Below are 19402 nucleotides of genomic sequence, written 5' to 3'. Positions count from 1 at the left end.
TCCAGAAGGTGAAAACTGGTCTTGAAGACTAAAACATAGAAGAAATTCATGGCAATGCTTCTAGCTGAAACTCCACTAAAGAGCTTCTATTTATATATAATAAAATTCATGCTTATATAAACAAGCATGAATAACATCTAAAACAAGCAATAAATAAATATCTGAAATTTAGGCAATAATTACAAAAGTATCTCGTAAAAGAAATAAACAGACCCTAAAGGATGATTTTCAATGTACATTATTTCAAAGTCTTCAGTACCTTCTTCCTTGTTTTTAAGTTTAACATATCTTTCAATATAGAGATCACAAGATTTTTGTTATTTCTCAGGTTTAAATATCAATAAACAAAAGATGTACATAGTAATAAATGGATGGCAGACATGAATTTAAGCAAATTCATTAAAAAGTTGCAAATATATTTGTAAAAGGTTAATAATACGCAAATTAAGATGATTCCACCTTTTAATCTAGCAAACTTTAGATAATATTCCTACACCTGAAGAGTGCTTACAATATGGAAAAAAAAAACTCTTCTTTTTTTTCTACAGACAGCACTGAAAAAGAACTCTTATGTTGTAAGAAAACTAATACAAGTTTTTGGTGGGAGGAATTTTGCATTAACCATCCAAGGCTTAAAAATTATGTTGACATTCTGACAGCAAATCTACCTCTAGAAACTTTTCAAGAAAAGAAGTGTGCCAAACTCACAAAGATGCTCACAAGAAACTTTGTTTACAATTTCAAAGAGTAGAAATAACCCCAAATAATAAATTATTATTCACAAACTTAAAAAGATAATATTTGATATGCGCTAATAAAATGTCCAATGCTTCCCTAAAGCCGAGACTAAGATAAGGTTTTATATTCTTTTTTTTATTTATTTTTTTTTTTTGGAGACAGAGTCTCCCTTTGTTGCCCAGGATAGAGTGAGTGCCATGGCATCAGCCTAGCTCACAGCAACCTCAAACTCCTGGGCTCAAGCAATCCTATTGCCTCAGCCTCCTGAGTAGCTGGGACTACAGGCATGCACCACCATGCCCAGCTAATTTTTTCTATATATATTAGTTGGCCAATTAATTTCTTTCTAATTATAGTAGAGATGGGGTCTCACTCTTGCTCAGGCTGGTTTCGAACTCCTGACCTCGAGCAATCTGCCCGCCTCGGCCTCCCAGAGTGCTAGGATTACAGGCGTGAGCCACCACACCCGGCCAGGTTTTATATTCTTACCACTTCCATTCTGCCTTGTATTTAGAAAAATAGGATTGTGCAAGGCCAAACTCCTTCTATAATAATACCAAGATTTATTTGCTTTTTTCACTGTGTTGGCATTTGTACTAACAGTATAAAAGCAACTGCTGGCAGTGGAACCAAATTGTATTACTAGAAAATAGTTTCCATTATCATGCACTTGCAAAAAAGAAAAGTATCACTTTCACTTATGGATGTTATTTCAACACCAACTGGTACACCTGCACAAGTTCAAAGACATGGTCCCCAACAAGACTATCCTCCCGGCGGGGCACGGTGTCTCACACCTGTAATCCTAGCACTCTGAGGCAGGTGGTTGCTCAAAGTCAGGAGTTCTAAACCACCCTGAGCAAGAGTGAGACCCCGTCTCTACTAAAAATACAAAGAAATTAATTGACCAACTAAAAATATAGAGAAAATATAGAGAAAAAATCAGCCGGTCATGGTGGCACATGCCGGTAGTCCCAGCTACTCAGGAGGCTGAGATAGAAGGATCTCTTGAGTTCAGGAGTTGGAGGTTGCTATGAGCTAGGCTGATGCCATGGCACTCTAGCCTGGGCAACAAAGTGAGACTCTGTCTCAAAAAAAAAGAAAAAAAAAGGAAAGGACTGTTCTCCCTTTAGATACCACCTGCATTTCTGATTGCTTACAAATCTGGGAAATTCCCAAGGTTCAATAATTTGCTAAAATAACTCAAAGAACTCAGGAAAGCTCTATACTTATGATAATAGTTTTATTATAAAAAATACAAACCAGGAACAGCCAAATGAAGAGACACACATGGCAAGGCCTGGAAGGGTCCAAAGTGCAGAGCCTTTGGGTCGGCTTTCTGTGGAATCAGTAGCATCATCCTCCTGGCATACTGATGTTTTCACCAACCAAGAGGCTACACTGAGCATTAATGTCTAGAGTAGTTTTATTGGGGTTTCACTGAGTAGGCATGACTGATCAAATCATTGGCCAAATGACTGAACTCAGTGTCCAGGCTCCCTCCCCGAGTCTGGGCTAGCTCAAAGACTCAACTGTCTAATCACCTGGCTGATCTTTCTGGTGACCAGCCCCCATCCGGAGTCATTTCATCTTTTACCATAAATTTAGGTACGAGCCAAGGGGCTCATAAATATAGCACGGATACTTCTAATAATTGGGAAATTCCAAGGATGAATGGATAGATGGATAAATAGATAAATAAATAAATAAAACCACAGAGCAAAAGACTGAAAACCAACCAAAATCTTAACAGTAATTGGGCTAAGGTGACATTATTTTCTTACTTCTATGATTTTTTTCCCAAATATTCTGTAATAATCACATAGTATTCTCATAATCAGAGGAAATGATTTTAAAGAAAAAAGCACTAGCATTCCATTAAAGCAACAACAGTGATTAGGCTCTTAGGCTTCAGTTACTTTTTAGTCCTTTCCTAAAATTCAACAGGCTAAGATGATAAAAACAAACCCCAAAAAGACCAGCCACAAAAGGGAATTGTTATTTTTAAATAATTTCTGTTATATTTTATCAGAATAGGACTATCCACATAAAAATTTTAAAAATAATTCTTTGATTTAAAGGCAAGAGTTGTCCAACTTTTAAAATCAAACAACTAATAAAATGATGATTTAAAAAATAAAATCCTTTGTGTTATAAGAGACAGCTCAGGAAAAAAAAAAGAAAGAAAACAAAGAGAAAAATAGAAAAAAATAAAAACTAAAATCCTATATTTTAGTTTATATAGAATCCTCCCAGCATTTTGGGAGGCTGAGGTGAGAAGATCACTTGGGGTCAGGAGTTCCAGATCAGCCTGAGCAAAACAGGAACTTCTGTCTCTACAAAAAATAGAAAAATTAGCCAGGAGTGGTGGCCCACACCTGTAGTCCCAGCTACTTGGAAAGTTGAGGCAGGAGGATCGCTTAAGCCTAGCCCAGGAGTTTGAGGTTGCAGTGAGCTATGATGACACCACTGCACTCAAGCCTGGGTAACAGAGTGAGATCCTGTCTCAAAAAACCATAAAAAACAAAACAAAACAAAACTTAAAATCTGAGATATACAGTCCAAAAGTAAACGCTTAAAAAGCAAAAACTGAAACTTCAAGTTACATAATGCAGATTAAATTAAATTATTATATAATATTACTTTATTCTTCCTGTTGACTACCCATCTTTTTATCCTATGATTTTTACTATAATAAACAAGGCTGGGGACAGTAGTTACTGGGATTTTCAATTAAAACACTTTAGATGTAAATCACATTGGGTAAAACAGATTAAATTCCCCAAATTTCAGAAACCAAGTAGACTGAACAGTTCTAGTAAGTAAAATATTTTATCTTAATATGAAAGTCAAAAGAAATAAAATATTTCACATTTAGGATGTAAATAAAGCAGATATGAGTAATAAAAGGAACAGCCAAAAGTTTATTTACTTGAGGTAGAAAGAAAATATCAACACTTACTACTTACCAGGACCATGAGTTGCAAATCCTCCATTCTCAAATACATCTCCTGCCACATTCACTCTACCAGGATTAAAAGGCCTTACTCCAGTCTTGGTCTGTGAAGTCAAAGATGGGGTGTATGTTTGTATATTAACACCAAAATTACTTGACTGAAGTCCTTTAGCGACATCTCCCAAGTTGGAATTCTATAGTGATGTTATATGTGTAATCGTTATGTTCGTATCTCGCCCAGAATTCACAGAGCTTATACCTGTTTCTACAGTTGTAATATTAGTAATATGTATTTCAGAGTTGATTCTGTAGTGATAACACTATTACCCATTCCTGCATTTACCTTACTTCTTGAATGACTGGAAGTGCAGAAATCCAAATCTTTGGTTCTGTTTTTAGTTCTAGGAGGTCCCCATTCAGTAAAACTAGAAGAATTTTTCTCCTCCCTTCCATTTGTTTCTATATCCTCTTCATCATCAATAACAATTGTCTCACTTATATTTCCCTTCTGAGAAGCCAAATCCCTTGAAGCAGGAAGAATTACGGAATAACTTCCTTGTGGCTTTTCATTTTTTGATGACGCAAATATAAAATTTCTTTGATCAGCTATCGCAGGAACAGAAACTGAAGGAGGTTGTATAGATTCAATAAATACAACATCATCATCATCATCATCTTCCATTGATGAGGTGCTAGATCTATTGACTAAAAGACTAGATGGATCACCAAATGAATCTCCTATGTCCATGAGACTAGCTGTCATAGTTGTTCTCCCTAATAGAGCAGGAGTCTGTTCAGTCAATTCTAATCCTCCCACTGAGCATTTATCCATGCCAAAGAACCTGTAAGAGAAAGAGAAAAGAAAAAAACAAGTTCTACTAAATCATTTTTTTTTGCATTTTACTGCAATGAAATGACACAAGTAAAATTTTAAATTCTTTTCTTTATGTGATATCTGATACTCATCCCTGTTTTTCCTCTCCTGTCAACCATTTAATATTTACTTCTTTGGAGTTTGATGGAAATTAATGATGTAATTTCTGGTAGTCCTTCAAAAAATATTCAATTTATAGTACTTCAACCTATTTACTCCTTTTTTTTTTTTTTTTGGAGACAGAGTCTCTCTGTTGCCCGGGCTAGAGGGCCATGGCATCAGCCTAGCTCACAGCAACCTCAAACTCCTGGGCTCAAGCGATCCTTCTGCCTCAGCCTCCTGAGTAGCTGGGACTACAGGCATGCGTCACCATGCCTGGCTAATGTTTTCCATATATATTTTTAGTTGGCCAATTAATTTCTTTCTATTTTTAGTAGAGACAGGGTCTTGCTCAGGCTGGTTTCGAACTCCTGACCTTGAGTGATCCATCCACTTTGGCCTCCCAGAGTGCTAGGATTACAGGCATGAGCCACCGCACCGGCCTATTTACTCTTTACTCTTTATATTGAAAAAATACGTAAGTCTTCCTTTGAACCTGAAAATAGTAACAAAATAATTCTGTCAAGTATCAATAACCCAAGGTTCTAACACTTACATAGTCCATCTGCTTCCATCTGCTTTCATCTACTACTGCATCTGGGATCCAGTCCAATCCCTATTTCTTTAGTATCTTTTGTCATTGTTTTTTCAAAATCTCTGCTTCCAATGTAACTACGTGATTATCTTTTTGCATCTTTCTTGTCCTTGTACAGAAAGCTTAAGTACTTTTGTGTCAGGCATTATGCTATGAGCTCAGACCTTCATGATGGTAGGTATAATTTACTCTATTTTACAGTTTAGAAAATTGACACTTAGAGAAGCTAACAAATTGTTCTAGGTAAGTCTGTGTGGGACTTAACTCAAGAGCTCTAACTATAGGCCCCAAATTCTTTTTTTTTTTTTTTTTTTGAGACAGAGTCTCGCTTTGTTGCCCAGGCTAGAGTGAGTGCCGTGGCGTCAGCCTAGCTCACAGCAACCTCAAACTCCTGGGCTCGAGCGATCCTTCTGCCTCAGCCTCCCGAGTAGCTGGGACTACAGGCATTCGCCACCATGCCCGGCTAATTTTTTTATATATATATATCAGTTGGCCAATTAATTTCTTTCTATTTATAGTAGAGACGGGGTCTCGCTCTTGCTCAGGCTGGTTTTGAACTCCTGACCTTGAGCAATCCGCCCGCCTCGGCCTCCCAGAGAGCTAGGATTACAGGCGTGAGCCACCGCGCCCGGCCCCAAATTCTTAACTATTCTTGTTAACACTCAACATTTTTGTGTACTTACTATGCACTAAGCTATGATGAAGGAAAGGACCCCGCAGAGAGATAATAGTTGAAGAATCTGGGGAAGTGAATAAATGATGGAGCATGGCTCTTAAGCAGACGAGAGATGAGGACATGTGCACAGATGGTAGTAAAACTGATCATATGTAATAATCTCTATTTCAACAGCAAGAAGGCAAGAGTAAGTATAACTGAAATGTATGTAAGTATGTAGAAATGATGGGAAGTTGTGGTGGTTTATACATGCTGGCATCAATTTTCTCAGAGTAGACTCAAGTGAAAGGGGTGGGAACTGTAAAGGTGTTGAATGATTAAGAAAACTTGCTTGATAAAGCAGTCATCATTCCATTTTAAACATTTCATATCAAAATATGCTAACATTTTTATTCTAAAATTTTCCTACTCTTAATCAGTAATAGTTATAGTCATGTAATAAGTAACATTTATTTTTAATATGTACTATGCTACTAAATATATTAACTCAGTTAATTCCTACTTAAGTGAGGTAGGAACTATTATTTTTCCCACTTTGCCAATTAGGAAACTAAAACTCAGAAGATAAGTAACCTGCCCAAGTCTTGAGTGCTGGAAAGGATAAAAGTCAGGATTCAAATCCAGGAAATCTGACACTAGAACCTATTTCTTAGCCACTGCATTATATGCAATGAATGAGGAAAACAATTTTTAAAAATCACTTATCTTGGCCGGGCGCTGTGGCTCACGCCTGTAATCCTAGCTCTTGGGAGGCCGAGGCGGGCGGATTGCTCAAGGTCAGGAGTTCAAAACCAGCCTGAGCAAGAGCGAGACCCCGTCTCTACTATAAATAGAAAGAAATTAATTGGCCAACTGATATATATATATAAAAAAAAAAATAAGCCGGGCATGGTGGCGCATGCCTGTAGTCCCAGCTACTCGGGAGGCTGAGGCAGGAGGATCCCTGGAGCCCAGGAGTTTGAGGTTGCTGTGAGCTAGGCTGACGCCACGGTACTCACTCTAGCCTGGACAACAAAGTGAGACTCTGTCTCAAAAAAAAAAAAAAAAAAAAAAAAATCACTTATCTTTTATTAAGATAAGCCAACTAATTAAAAATTTTAAAAATCAATATTCAAATAAGGCTGTTATAAAGATAAAGAAATAACAAAACTAAGGGACCAGTTTAAAAGAATGTTTAAGGCCAGGCCCTGTGGCTCACGCCTGTAATCCTAGCTCTTGGGAGGCCGAGGCGGGCGGATTGCTCAAGGTCAGGAGTTCAAAACCAGCCTGAGCAAGAGCGAGACCCCGTCTCTACTATAAATAGAAAGAAATTAATTGGCCAACTGATATATATATATAAAAAATTAGACGGGCATAGTGGCACATGCCTGTAGTCCCAGCTACTCGGGAGGCTGAGGCAGAAGGATCACTGGAGCCCAGGAGTTTGAGGTTGCTGTGAGCTAGGCTGACGCCACGGCACTCACTCTAGCCTGGACAACAAAGTGAGACTCTGTCTCAAAAAAAAAAAAAAAAAAAAAAAGAATGTTTATAAAAGAAACACAAAAATTGGGATCATGATTAACATTCATCCATTAAGCTTATTATGAGGTTCATTTTCAAAGGAAAGGGGCAATAATTCAGTCTAAATAAACTGAATTATAAAATATAAAAGAGGTTAATACATGAATTTCTTCAGTCCTTTCTATAATAAAACTTAGAACAGAACAATTTCTGGAAAAGAGATAAAACTGACTCCACAGTATCCCAGTGGCCACTAATTCCTATTTTACTCTTTTCACAGAAAATGATAGGGCACTCTTCATACTTAGCTCACTGCAGTCATTTTCCTCTGAAACAAAGATTAAGTATTCATTCACTTACTTTTAAGTCCCAGATTATAAATTAAACCACTACTCAAAGCCATTGTGTTTGGAATTTAACCATCAAACAGTTTCTCAATTCCATAAACACAAGACCACAAAGAAGTCCTATTTCTATAACACTGTTCAAAAACAGATAATTTCCTGTTTAGCAAATTAGCTATGTGACACTGAGCAAATTTATTTTACTCCATCAAGTTTTTGTTTTCTAACTGTAAACTGCAAATGAAAACAATATGTGACCTTCAAGGTTGTTATGTTTGTTTGTTTTGAGACAGGGTCTCGATCAGTAGCCTGGGTTAGAATGCATCTGTGTCACTGCAACCTCAAATTCCTCACTACAACCCCAAATTCCTGGGCTCAAGTGATCCTCCTGCCTCAGCCTCTCGAGTAGAGAAGCTAGGACTACAGGCACACACCACCATGCCTAGCTAATTTTTCTATTTTTTTGTAGAGACGGGGTCTGGCTCTTGCTCAGGCTGGTCTTGAACTCAAGTCTTGAGCTCAAGTGATCCTGCCACGGCCTCCCAAAGTGCTAGGATTACAGGTGTGAGCCACGGCGCAGGGCTGACTTCAAGGGTTTTAATGAGACAATTGGACGTGCAAATCCCTAGCATATTGCCTGAACCACATTAATGAGTGTAAAAATCATTAAATCCCTTTCCAATCAGAAGGTATTTTAGGCAAATGCTTTGCCTAAATCCAAGGAGTTTAAAAAATGCCTAATTAAATTAATTTTTTTTTTTTTTTTTGAGACAGAGTCTCGCTTTGTTGCCCAGGCTAGAGTGAGTGCCATGGCGTTAGCGTAGCTCACAGCAACCTCAAACTCCTAGGCTCAGGCAATCCTTCTGCCTCAGCCTCCCAAGTGGCTGGGACTACAGGCATGTGCCACCATGCCCGGCTAATTTTTTCTATATATATTAGTTGGCCAATTAATTTCTTTCTATTTATAGTAGAGACAGGATCCCACTCTAGCTCAGGCTGGTTTCGAACTCCTGACCTCGAGCAATCCGCCTGCCTCGGCCTCCCAGAGAGCTAGGATTACAGGCGTGAGCCACCGCACCCAGCCTTAATTAAATTAATTTTAAACATTTACCTGATCTTCTTATGGTATGTTATTCATCCACAAATTATAACTATTTAATGTTTAATTGATTTAATATGGTACAATGAGAATTACTACTAAAAACCATACATCAATGTAAAATCTAAGGAAAATCTGCACAGAGAAGGTCAATATATTACCACTACACAAACAGGCTGAAAACCAAGCAAGATGCTTAAATTCAACCTATCCCTAGGGAATGGGTAACAACCTTGTACATTTAACAGGGTATTTAATTAAGGATAAAGATAAGACTTAACACTAAAACAGACATAAATAAAGGTACTTTGACCTATTGTATTAAACTCTGGTAGACTACTTTTAGAAACATCTCATAGTTTTTTTTCCCTGAAGGTTGTTGCATTTACAACAAGTTGTAAGGCATCTCTGTGGATTCATATTGTCCCAGAACTAACAGATTTTTCTTAATATAAAGGTGTATTGTGATTCTGAAGGTACTAACGAAAGTAATGAAATAGGAGAAACAAGAATCAACTGAACTACCCCCACAAATAACAAGAGAATTACTGCAGGGAGTAGGTACAAGATTATTGTCTAGAAATCAACAGTCTGATAGGATTTAATATGGTAGACTGATCACATGCAACTAACTTTACTCCCTTCCAAAACTCGGCTAAACAATAGTCAAAGTCCTACCCACCAGGAAAGGATGAAGAGAAGAAATAAAAGCAACAAAATTTTGTAAGCTAAGAGCAAGTGGACAAGTGATTACCTCAGCTGACCTGAGACAGTCAAACTCTAAAACAGTGATGGAAAAAGCTGAGAAACATCCTGATTTACACTGCAGAAAGGGCATTTGTACGGTACCAAAATGAACACATAGATCACTTTCTGGTAGCAAAGGAAAAAAATATTAACTTCATAATGGAAGAAGATCAGGCAGTCACTGAGAATTTAGTGGTTATCTTAGAATCGGTAATAGTGTGACAATGAGATTATATATCTCCTGACGTGATGCTAGCTGGAAGGCTGTCAGTGTACATAAATAACAGTCTTTATCAAATAGAAGGCAAATACATTGAAAAGAATCTTTTTCATAACCTTAAAACTATTCACTAAATTTTTAAAAATCCAACAGCAAACAAACACACACCACCTTTTTCCCTATCCACTGGAAAGGAAGAAGAAAATGTTAAATGCAAAGCATTTAAAAGAGACCTAACTTTAAATTCTGTTTTGAAACTTGAGAGAGTACCAGCGGTGTAAATAAATAACAGCACCCACTCCCAGTGCCTTCCCAGGGATTATCCTGGCTTGGCTCTGGGGACAGGTCCATCTAAAAAACAATTAAATTAGCTGGAAGGCCAAGGCCTGCAAGACAACACAAAGGCAAATACCACAGGAAGAACACACTTAATTTCTGCCAAATCTTCACTAGATTGGCTTGAAGGTGATTCCTGCTCCTAGAATGAGGAATGATTTCGTGACGACTAATCTGGACTCGGCATCAACTTCGCAACACGGAGAGGAAGGAGGAAAACGGATATGGGATAAGAGGTCAAGGAGTTTCAGCGCTCTGTTATCCTCCCCCACCCAAACATTGCGGAGAAACCAAGTTAGAAAAAACGATAGGAACCGGAACGACAACACAAAATAAATCTTTTTCCAATTACAGAATTGGGAAGGATGGGGTGGGCTGAGGGCACCAAGCCTGCTCCCAGAAAAGGGCAAACGTTGCCTAGACGTTAGCAAGGGATTTTTATTTCCTCCTCAGTGTACCCACCCAGCGTCCCCCGTCATTCTCGGCGCCAATTCAGGAGTAAGGGGCGGCTCACGCAGCCGAGCTGGGCCCACACTTGCCCCACGCAGCTGCCCGGCGCGCAGGATTTGCCCGCCCTGCACTCCATGCCTGGTTCAAGGTCCGCCATTAGACACTCTCCCAAAAAAAGTAGAGTAAAAAGCTGCGCGGCGCCGGGGAAGAGAAGAGCGAAGGAGGGTACACGGCGAGGCAGTAGCAGCAACCCTCACCCCGAAAAACTTGGGGACCTCGGCTCGGGCGGACGAGGGGGGGCGTGCAGCCCCGAGAGCCGAACGGGGCGGCCCTCCCCCTCAGGAGAGAAAGGAAAATACCCCGCGACGCCCGCCTCCGGGGCCCACCTCACCACCCAGCCCTCCCGGCCTCGCCCGCACTCTCGCAGCCCCCGAGGCCCCGACGCAGCAGCAGCGACGGCGGCCGCGCCGCGGGGCATTAATCCCGGGTGGGTGGGAGGCTCCGGAGGCTGCCCTCACCCATCTCCGCCTCCGCCTCCGCCTCCAGAGGCTGCGCTGCTCCCAGCCACCCCCACTCTCGGCGGCCCTGGACTGGAAAGACCGCGGGGATAAGCCTCACCCGGTTCTGGCTGCGGGTCCTCTGAACGAACCTTTCTTCCCACGACCCACCCCCGCCTTCGGCGACACGCACAACTCCGCCCGGTCCAGTCTCGGCTTTAGCACTGAGGAGGAGTAGGCGGCGGAGGCGGCAGCGGCGGCGCGGCCGAGTCCGGAGACACCCCGCCCTCCGCGCGCTCATTGGCTAGCGGGGAAGGCGGGCCGAGGTGCCTCGGGCACACCCATTGGCTGTACCTGCCGTCTTTCAGGAACCCCCTTGGTAGGGTAGTCTGCGGGGCTGTCCGTCAGGGCGAGCCACACCCCCGGCCATGCCGTTGTACTCCCTAGTCCGGCAGTCCTAGGCTCCCCGCTGTTTCCCCCACACTCACCCGCCAGGTCCGCTAGGGTCAGGAGCCCGAGTTTCGCCTGCCCACACCGGCCTCCGCCCGGCCCCTGGGGCAGTGGGCTCTCCGGGCTGGGGACAGCTCGAGACGGGCGGGACGGCTTGCCTTCGCCCTCGCCCTCGTCCGGGCGCACAGGCCGCTGCAGCGGCTCCCCACGACTCTGCCCGAGGAGAGGCGCGGCCTCGATGCCCCAACGCCCTCCCTGTCCAGTTCCTTGAAGCCCCCCGCGAGGGGCGAGACCGGGGAGGGGCTGGAGCGGGGCCCACTGGACAGTCGGGGCCGCGGGCGAAGTGGCCCCTCGGGCGCTCTGAGGGCGGTGGGGGCACTTCCAGCCTCGCCGCGCCCCCGTGGGGAATAGTCCCCCCACCTCCCGTCATGGCTGCAGCAGGAGGAGACGACGTCCTCCATTTTGTCGGAACTGCTGTGGGAACTTGGGACCCATTCAAAACCAATCCCCGTGGGGCCGGGACACTTGTCCCCGCGAAGCCCCGACTGGGCCCTGCCATTCGGCCGAGGGAACAGCCCCAGCTTCCGGCGTCTGCGTCCGCCGGGCCGTGGGGGACAGGCGCGACGGTGGAGAGCCCCAGACGCCGCCCGTCTCCACAACCAAGATGGAGGGAGCGGCGGGCTCCCCTGGAGCTGGGCTCCCGCCCGATGGCGGGGCCGGGGCCTGCCCCGGGGCGTCCCGCGGCGCCGCCGGCCTCCTGTCGGCGGCCCCGGGCGCTCGGCCTGCCCCAGCCTCCCCCGGCCTCTCCACCGCCTGCCACCGTCCCCTGGTCCTCAACGGTCGGTGGAGGCTCCCCTCTACAGCCCGCTCCATCGCTTCGCCCGCCCGGGGCGGCCCCCGCGGGGAGCGGCCCCGCGCCCGGGAGCCGAGCCCGGAGCGGACGGCGCCGCGCGCCCCGGGGAGGGCTCGCCCCGGGCCGCCTCCTCGAGGGCCTCGTCTTTTGTTCCTAGTCTACACCTACGTCTTCGGCGGACGTCATGGTGCTGAACGATTTCCAAGACTCCACGTAAAGATGCAGCGCTGCCTCTTGCGTCTCGCCCTGGCGGTTGTCGGCGGGATTACAACTGACGGTGTAGGGCTTGGTGGAAGTTCGTGCGGTACCATGCTGCCATATTTGGAAACACAAATAATGTGGTTTATTTAAAATACACTTTGAGCCGTCTTTTATCACTTCTTCTGGAGTATGATAAAGGCGCACGTTTGTTCAGTGAAAACCAGACGCAAATCATCTACGACTAACGCATGTTCATGGGCTGATGAGTGAGATGCTCTGTGAGCCTTTGCATATTGCACAGTATTGCATTTCATGGACAATTCTAATATGGCCAACATTTTTTAAGTCCTCAATTACTAGTTGAAGATAAATGAATGAAACGTAATACCAACGTTTTAATGACTGCTATAAATTACAAGCATCCCTTTTCTAGTGCGCATGTGTAAGTGCAAAGTCAGTGGTACGTTGAGCTTTTCCATAGAGAAAACTGACAGTAAGATCTGACAGAAGCTTCGCATTAAACTCAGTAGCCACATGTCGTATATTTTCAGAATCCACATCTTTTTCACAGTTCTTTGGCATTGGTACTGTTCGAAGATCAAAAATTGGTAGCATTTGTTTTTCCTGAGAATGGCAAGAGTACCAGGTTCATGTGCCAAGGAAAACTCTTCATTTCAGTATGCTGCCATGATTTCAAGGGGTGTTGAAAATTTAGAACAAAAACGTCTTCATTGTTGATATATGCTTAAATAAATTTAATGTCATATAAAATTAATTTTCCAAATAATTTTCTTTATTAAAGACAGACACAGTGGTTCCTGTAATGGCAAGAGCGAACTATAGAGGTTAATATGATGTGGCTGAATTACATTGAGTTTTCTAGGGTAGAAGACTTGCGTCTAGATTCTTGTTTCCTCTGCTGCTAATTATCAACCTTGGTGTCTCTTGCACTCTCTCAGCCTCACTTCTTATTTTGTAATGGAATAATACAGGATTCTGTAAGATCCAAATTAAAAATTTGTTTGTGAAACTTTTTTTTTTTTTTTGAAACAGAGTCTCACTTCGTTGCCCAGGCTAGAGTGCCGTGCCATCAGCCTAGCTCACAGCAACCACAATTGCCTGGGCTCAAGCGATCCTATTGCCTCAGCCTCCCCAGTAGCTGGGACTACAGGAATGTGCCACCATGCCCAGCTAATTTTTTCTATATATATTAGTTGTCCAATTAATTTATTTCTATTTATAGTAGAGACGGAGTCTCACTCTGGTTCAGGCTGGTTTCAAAATCCTTACCTTGAGTAATCCACCCACTTTGGCCTCCCAGAGTGCTAGGATTACAGGCATGAGCCACCGAGCCCAGCTGTTTGTTAAACTTTTAAACAGCAATGACAATATTATTTATTATTTATCTTTTGGTAATTAAGGAAGCCTAGCTAATGTAAAAAGCAGAGTAACATTAGGCCAAGAGCACACAACTCCTGGAGGCAGACAGCTTGCCTTTGAATCATAACTTTATTACCAGCTAGCTGTGTGATCATAGAGAAATTAAACTCTCAGCCTCAGTTATCTTTAAAATGTGAGTAACCAAAATACCTAAGGAGATTATTGAAGATTAAATGAATTATCACATGTATGACACTTAGAACTGAACCTGGTACATTTAGTAGAAGCTTGATAAATTTTAGCAGTTATATAATCCAACACAGTAGCTACTGGCCATATATGACTATTTCAATTTAATCAAAATTACATGAAATTTAAAATTGAGTTCCTCAGTCACACTAACCATATTTCAAGAGCTTAGGAGCCACATGTGGCTAGTGGTTACTATACTGGACAGCACAGATACAGAATATTTCCATAGTTGCAGAAAGTTCTATAGGAAATCATTGCATTCATCTTCTAACATAGAAATAATAAAAACAAAGGGGTGAAAAATATATAAAAATGGTAAGTATAAAAAATGTATGTAAATGTTTATAAAATATATATGATACTGTGGCATACCTAGTATATTTTACATGCTGGTGGATTATTTTTAGTACCTCTTCATATGACAAAATTATTTTTTCTAATGATCATGAAGTAAAACAAAGATGTTTCCTATATGAACAAAAACATACCTTGCAGCTTGCATTCTGTTTTATTGTTTGAAATTCTAAGCAGACGAAAACTCCAAGTGGTCACATACAATAACAAAATTAGAATTAGGTTCTACTTGTTCAATTTTACAGTAACTATGCTGTCATCATCATTTCTATTTTTTTTTTTTTTTTTTGAGACAGAGTCTTACTCCATTACCTGGGCTAGAGTGTCATGGAGTCAGCCTAGCTCACAGCAATCCTTCCTCAGCCTCCTGAGTAGCTGGGACTACAGGCATGCGCCACTATGCCTGGCTAATTTTTTTTATATACTTTTAGTTATCCAACTAATTTGCTTCTAGTTTTTTTAGTAGAGACGGGATCTCACTTTTGCTCAGGCTGAGGCTGGTCTCAAACTTCTGAGCTCAAGCAGTCCTCTGGCCTCAGCCTCCCAGAGTGCTAGAATTACAGGCATGAGCCATTGTGCCTGATCCTATTTCTATTGTATAAATGAAAGAATATGTAGCACCACAATGGTGAAGCCCTAAATTTTACATGAAGTGTACTGTAGTGATTTAGAACTGTTGTGATCTTACTCCAAAAATGAAATTGTATAACTGTTCATGTATATTGATGGTTGATAGTATTATAGGGAGTTTCCCAAATAAACTTCTGTTAAAAGTATGCTTATTTGATGATAAGCAATAAGACATGTTAATTTGGAGCTTACAAGGTTATTATTAAAACCTAACAGTACCTGCAGTAATTATTTAGAAGGTAGACCAACAAAAGATATTTTTTGAGGGGAGAAGCATTTTGTCACTGACATTGTTTATAATTGCCTGCACATGGTGATAATAAAAACCAGACTAAACTCTTACTAGATTTTATCATTGTCTCTAAATTCTCTACAGACAATGGAGCTCCTAATTAACAACTCCCACATCATCACCCTTGGCATGTATATATTTGTGTACATATGTGTGTATGTATGTATATGCCCACATACATAGATTTATATATGTTACTGTATATGCTTATATGTAAAAATAGGACTGTGAAGGGCATATTATAATGAACCAAGCGAGAAGATATAACTGTCATAACATATATATTTACCTGAAACATACTACTTAGAGTGGGTTGAAGGGCACCCTACCCAAAAGATACGTCCACCCAGAACCTGTGAAACTTTGGAAAAGGGTCTTTGTAGATACAGTTAAGGACCTTGAGATGAGTTCATCTTGGATCAGTTTGGGCCCTAAATCCAATGACAGGTGGTCCTTATCAAAGAACACACAATGGAGAAGGCCATGTGGAGACGGAAGCAGAAATAGGAATTTTGCTGACATAAGCCAAGGAATGCCCAGAGACACCAGAAGCTGGAAGAGGCAAGAAATTATTCTGCCCTTGAGCCTTTGGAGCCAGCCCTGCTGACACCTTGACTTCAGGCTTTTGGCTCCCAGAGCTGTGAGAAGTAAGTTTCAGTTGTTTTAAGCCCCCAAGTGGCTTAAATTTGTACTACAATATAACCACAAAGCAAAACAACGAAGTGAAGTTAGAAGTAAATTTATCTGTCAATAGTTTTATTAGAAGATTTTAATATACTCCCTCAGAAATTGATAGATTGAGCAGATTAAAAATAAGATGACTATGGGCAATATATGTAACCTTAACACTTGTACCCCCATAATACACTAAAATAAAAAAAAATAAGATGAGACACAAAAGATCTGAACAACGCGATTGAGGTATTAGATATATAGAGAATCATACATACAATTAACAAATAGAAAATATACAGTTTTTTCTGCATAAAAATATGTATAAAAATATATCAGGTTTGGTCATAAAGTAATCCTTAATGAATTCAAAAATATCATACCCTATTCTCTAATAATAAGCCAATAAATTAATATTAATAACAAAAGGGCAGATTGATAAACCCCATGATGTTTGAAAACTACATAAATAATTACTAAATAACTGTTGGGGTAAAGGATATTATGAAATATGTAAGAATGAAATGGCAGTAAGAGCACAAGATGTCAAAATATGTGGAAAAGACCCAAAGCAGAACTGAGAGAGAAATTGTAATTTAAAATACATTTATCAGGAAATTTTCCCTAGCATGCTCTTTGGAATCTTCTAGCCACCACCCACTGCTAGGTTCCAAAGCCACTTTTCATATTTTTAGGAATTTATAACATCATCGCCCCACTGCCAGATGCCCAAACCTTCTTCATTATTTATCTTTTCTATATTTCACTTATTTCTGCATTTATGCTTATCAATCCCTCCCTTTTTGTTTCTTTGCATGTAATCCATCAATCTTTTCCAATTTATTGATTTACATGTTTCACTCACAGACTGTTAGTAGAAATCTGGGTCACTGGATGGTACCAGTGAGGGCTCAGAAGGTAGTGAGGAATGTACTATTGTAGAGAGCATAGGAAGATAGGTACTTTTATCTACTGCTGGTGGCATTGCAAACTGATACAACAACGGAGAGGAATTGGCAATATAGGCAAAAATATTATACATAAAAATACATAAAATTTACACTTTGATTCAGAAATTCTTGTCTAAGAATTGTTGCTGTTGTTGACATAGGGTCTCACTCTGTCACCTGGGCTAGAGTGTAGTTGCATCATCATAGCTCACAGCAACCTCAAACTCCTGGACTCAAGCAATCCTCCTGCCTCAGCCTCCTGAATAACTGGGACTACAAGCACACACCACTATGCCCTGCTAATTTTTTAATTTTTTGTAGAGATGGGGTCCTCCCTCTGTTGCCCAGGCTGCACTTCTAATAATTTAAAGATCTCCTAGGGAAAATATTAAATAACTTATGCACAAAAGTATTCAGTTGTATCTTTATTTTAAATAGCAAAAACGTAGAAATAACCTATATATCAATCAATTCGAACCCATTTTAAAAATTTATATTACATCCATGCACTGAAATATAATGCAGCTGAAAAATTAAATGAGAAAGATGTACGGTATATACTGATAAATTAAATAGCAGTACACATGTGCTCTACAGAGATTCAAATATAATAATAAAAACTTAACAAATATATACTTTAATAAATTTGCAAATTTTAAGAAACTCAAAAAGTCTTATACAAATATAAAATGCCAAAATTGGAATAAGAAGAAATAGAGATTGTCAACTGACCAATACGAAGGGCTAATTTATATTAGCTGTCATACCAATGTTCACAGATAACATTTGTTTTGATTACCTTATCTTTTATGTAAGGTAAGGATACAATATGTATAGATATAGATATATGTATACACACACACATATATATTTGCTCATACTTGCAAAAAGAAACACTGGAGGGAAAAATCACAAAATTAATACTACTAGATACCCATGGGAGAGAGGCAGAATAGGGTAGAGGGGACAGAAATAGGGGAAAGACTCTCTGCATACATTTTCATATGTAGGTTTGACGTTGGAAACATAATTGTTTACAAATCAAAAAAATTTTTTAAATAACAAGAAAGCAATCTCTAAGAACTGAAAACAAATGGAAATGTTACAAGTAGCATCATAAAAAAGAATTATTTCTAATTATTTAAAAACTCATTAAAAGCAGCACAATTCACAATTGCAAAGATGTAGAAACAACCCTAGTGCCCATCAATACGTGAGTGGATTAATAAAATGTGGTATATGTATAACACGGAGTACTATTCAGGTATACGAATCAATGGTGATACAGCACCTCTTGTATTTTCCTGGATAGAGCTAGAACTCATTCTACTAAGTGAAGCATCCCAAGAATGGAAAAATAAGCACCACATGTACTCGCCAGCAAATTGGTTTCACTGATCAACAGCTATAGCACATACATGAATAACATAGAGCACATATAGGAATAACATTTATTGGGCATTAGGCAGATGGGAGGGGGGAGGAGGGAATGGGTATATACATACATAATGACCGCCATGTGGACCATCTGGGGGATGGACACAATTGAAGCTCTGAGTGGGGGGAGAGGGAGAAGGCAACATACGTAGCCTAAACATTTGTACCCCCATAATATGCTGAAATAAAATAAATTAAATTAAATTAAAAAAATAAAATAAAACCGGGCATGGTGGCTCACGCCTGTAATCCTAGCACTCTGGGAGGCTGAGGTGGGCGGATTGCTCGAGGTCAGGAGTTCGAAACCAGCCTGAGCAAGAGCGAGACCCCGTCTCTACTATAATAGAAAGAAATTAATTGGCCAACTAATATATATAGAAAAAATTAGCCGGGCATGGTGGCGCATGCCTGTAGTCCCAGCTATTCGGGAGGCTGAGGCACGAGGATTGCTTGAGCCTAGGAGATTGAGGTTGCTGTGAGCTAGGCTGACGCCAGGGCACTCACTCTAGCCTGGGCAACAAAGCGAGATTCTGTCTCAAAAAAATAAATAAATAAAAAAAATAAAATAAAATAAAATAAAATAAAAATCCATTATATTGACTATACATACGTAGTAGAATATAGTATAAAGACAAATAGAACTACAAGAAATGTTAAACCTCCTTGACTAGTCTTATTGTTAGTAGTGATTATGCAATTGTTGAATTCATTCAATAGATTTAAAGATAAAGTAAATACATAATTATGTTGAAGATGTTAGAGCCATCATTTTCATTATAAAATTAAGTAAAAGCCATTGG

At 40.6% G+C, this 19402-nt stretch overlaps 1 protein-coding gene across 1 annotated transcript in view; it reads right to left on the bottom strand.

Moving 5' to 3' along the window:
- Positions 1-11421, bottom strand: part of ZMYM5 (zinc finger MYM-type containing 5) — a 31395-nt gene extending 19974 nt beyond the window's left edge. The window contains exons 1-3 of the mRNA XM_012778624.3: positions 11253-11421; positions 4038-4536; positions 3708-3798 (exon numbers count right to left, since the gene is read on the bottom strand). Of these exons, the coding sequence (XP_012634078.2) occupies positions 3708-3798; positions 4038-4526 (580 nt within the window). The 5' untranslated portion in view covers positions 4527-4536; positions 11253-11421. The remainder of the gene's footprint in view (positions 1-3707; positions 3799-4037; positions 4537-11252) is intronic.
- Positions 11422-19402: the final 7981 nt, after the last annotated feature.

Source organism: Microcebus murinus, chromosome 13, assembly GCF_040939455.1.
Source record: "Microcebus murinus isolate Inina chromosome 13, M.murinus_Inina_mat1.0, whole genome shotgun sequence".
Classification (NCBI taxonomy): Eukaryota; Metazoa; Chordata; class Mammalia; order Primates; family Cheirogaleidae; genus Microcebus; species Microcebus murinus.
Note: the sequence above shows the minus strand (reverse complement) of the source record. Positions and strands in the feature narration are given on the sequence as shown.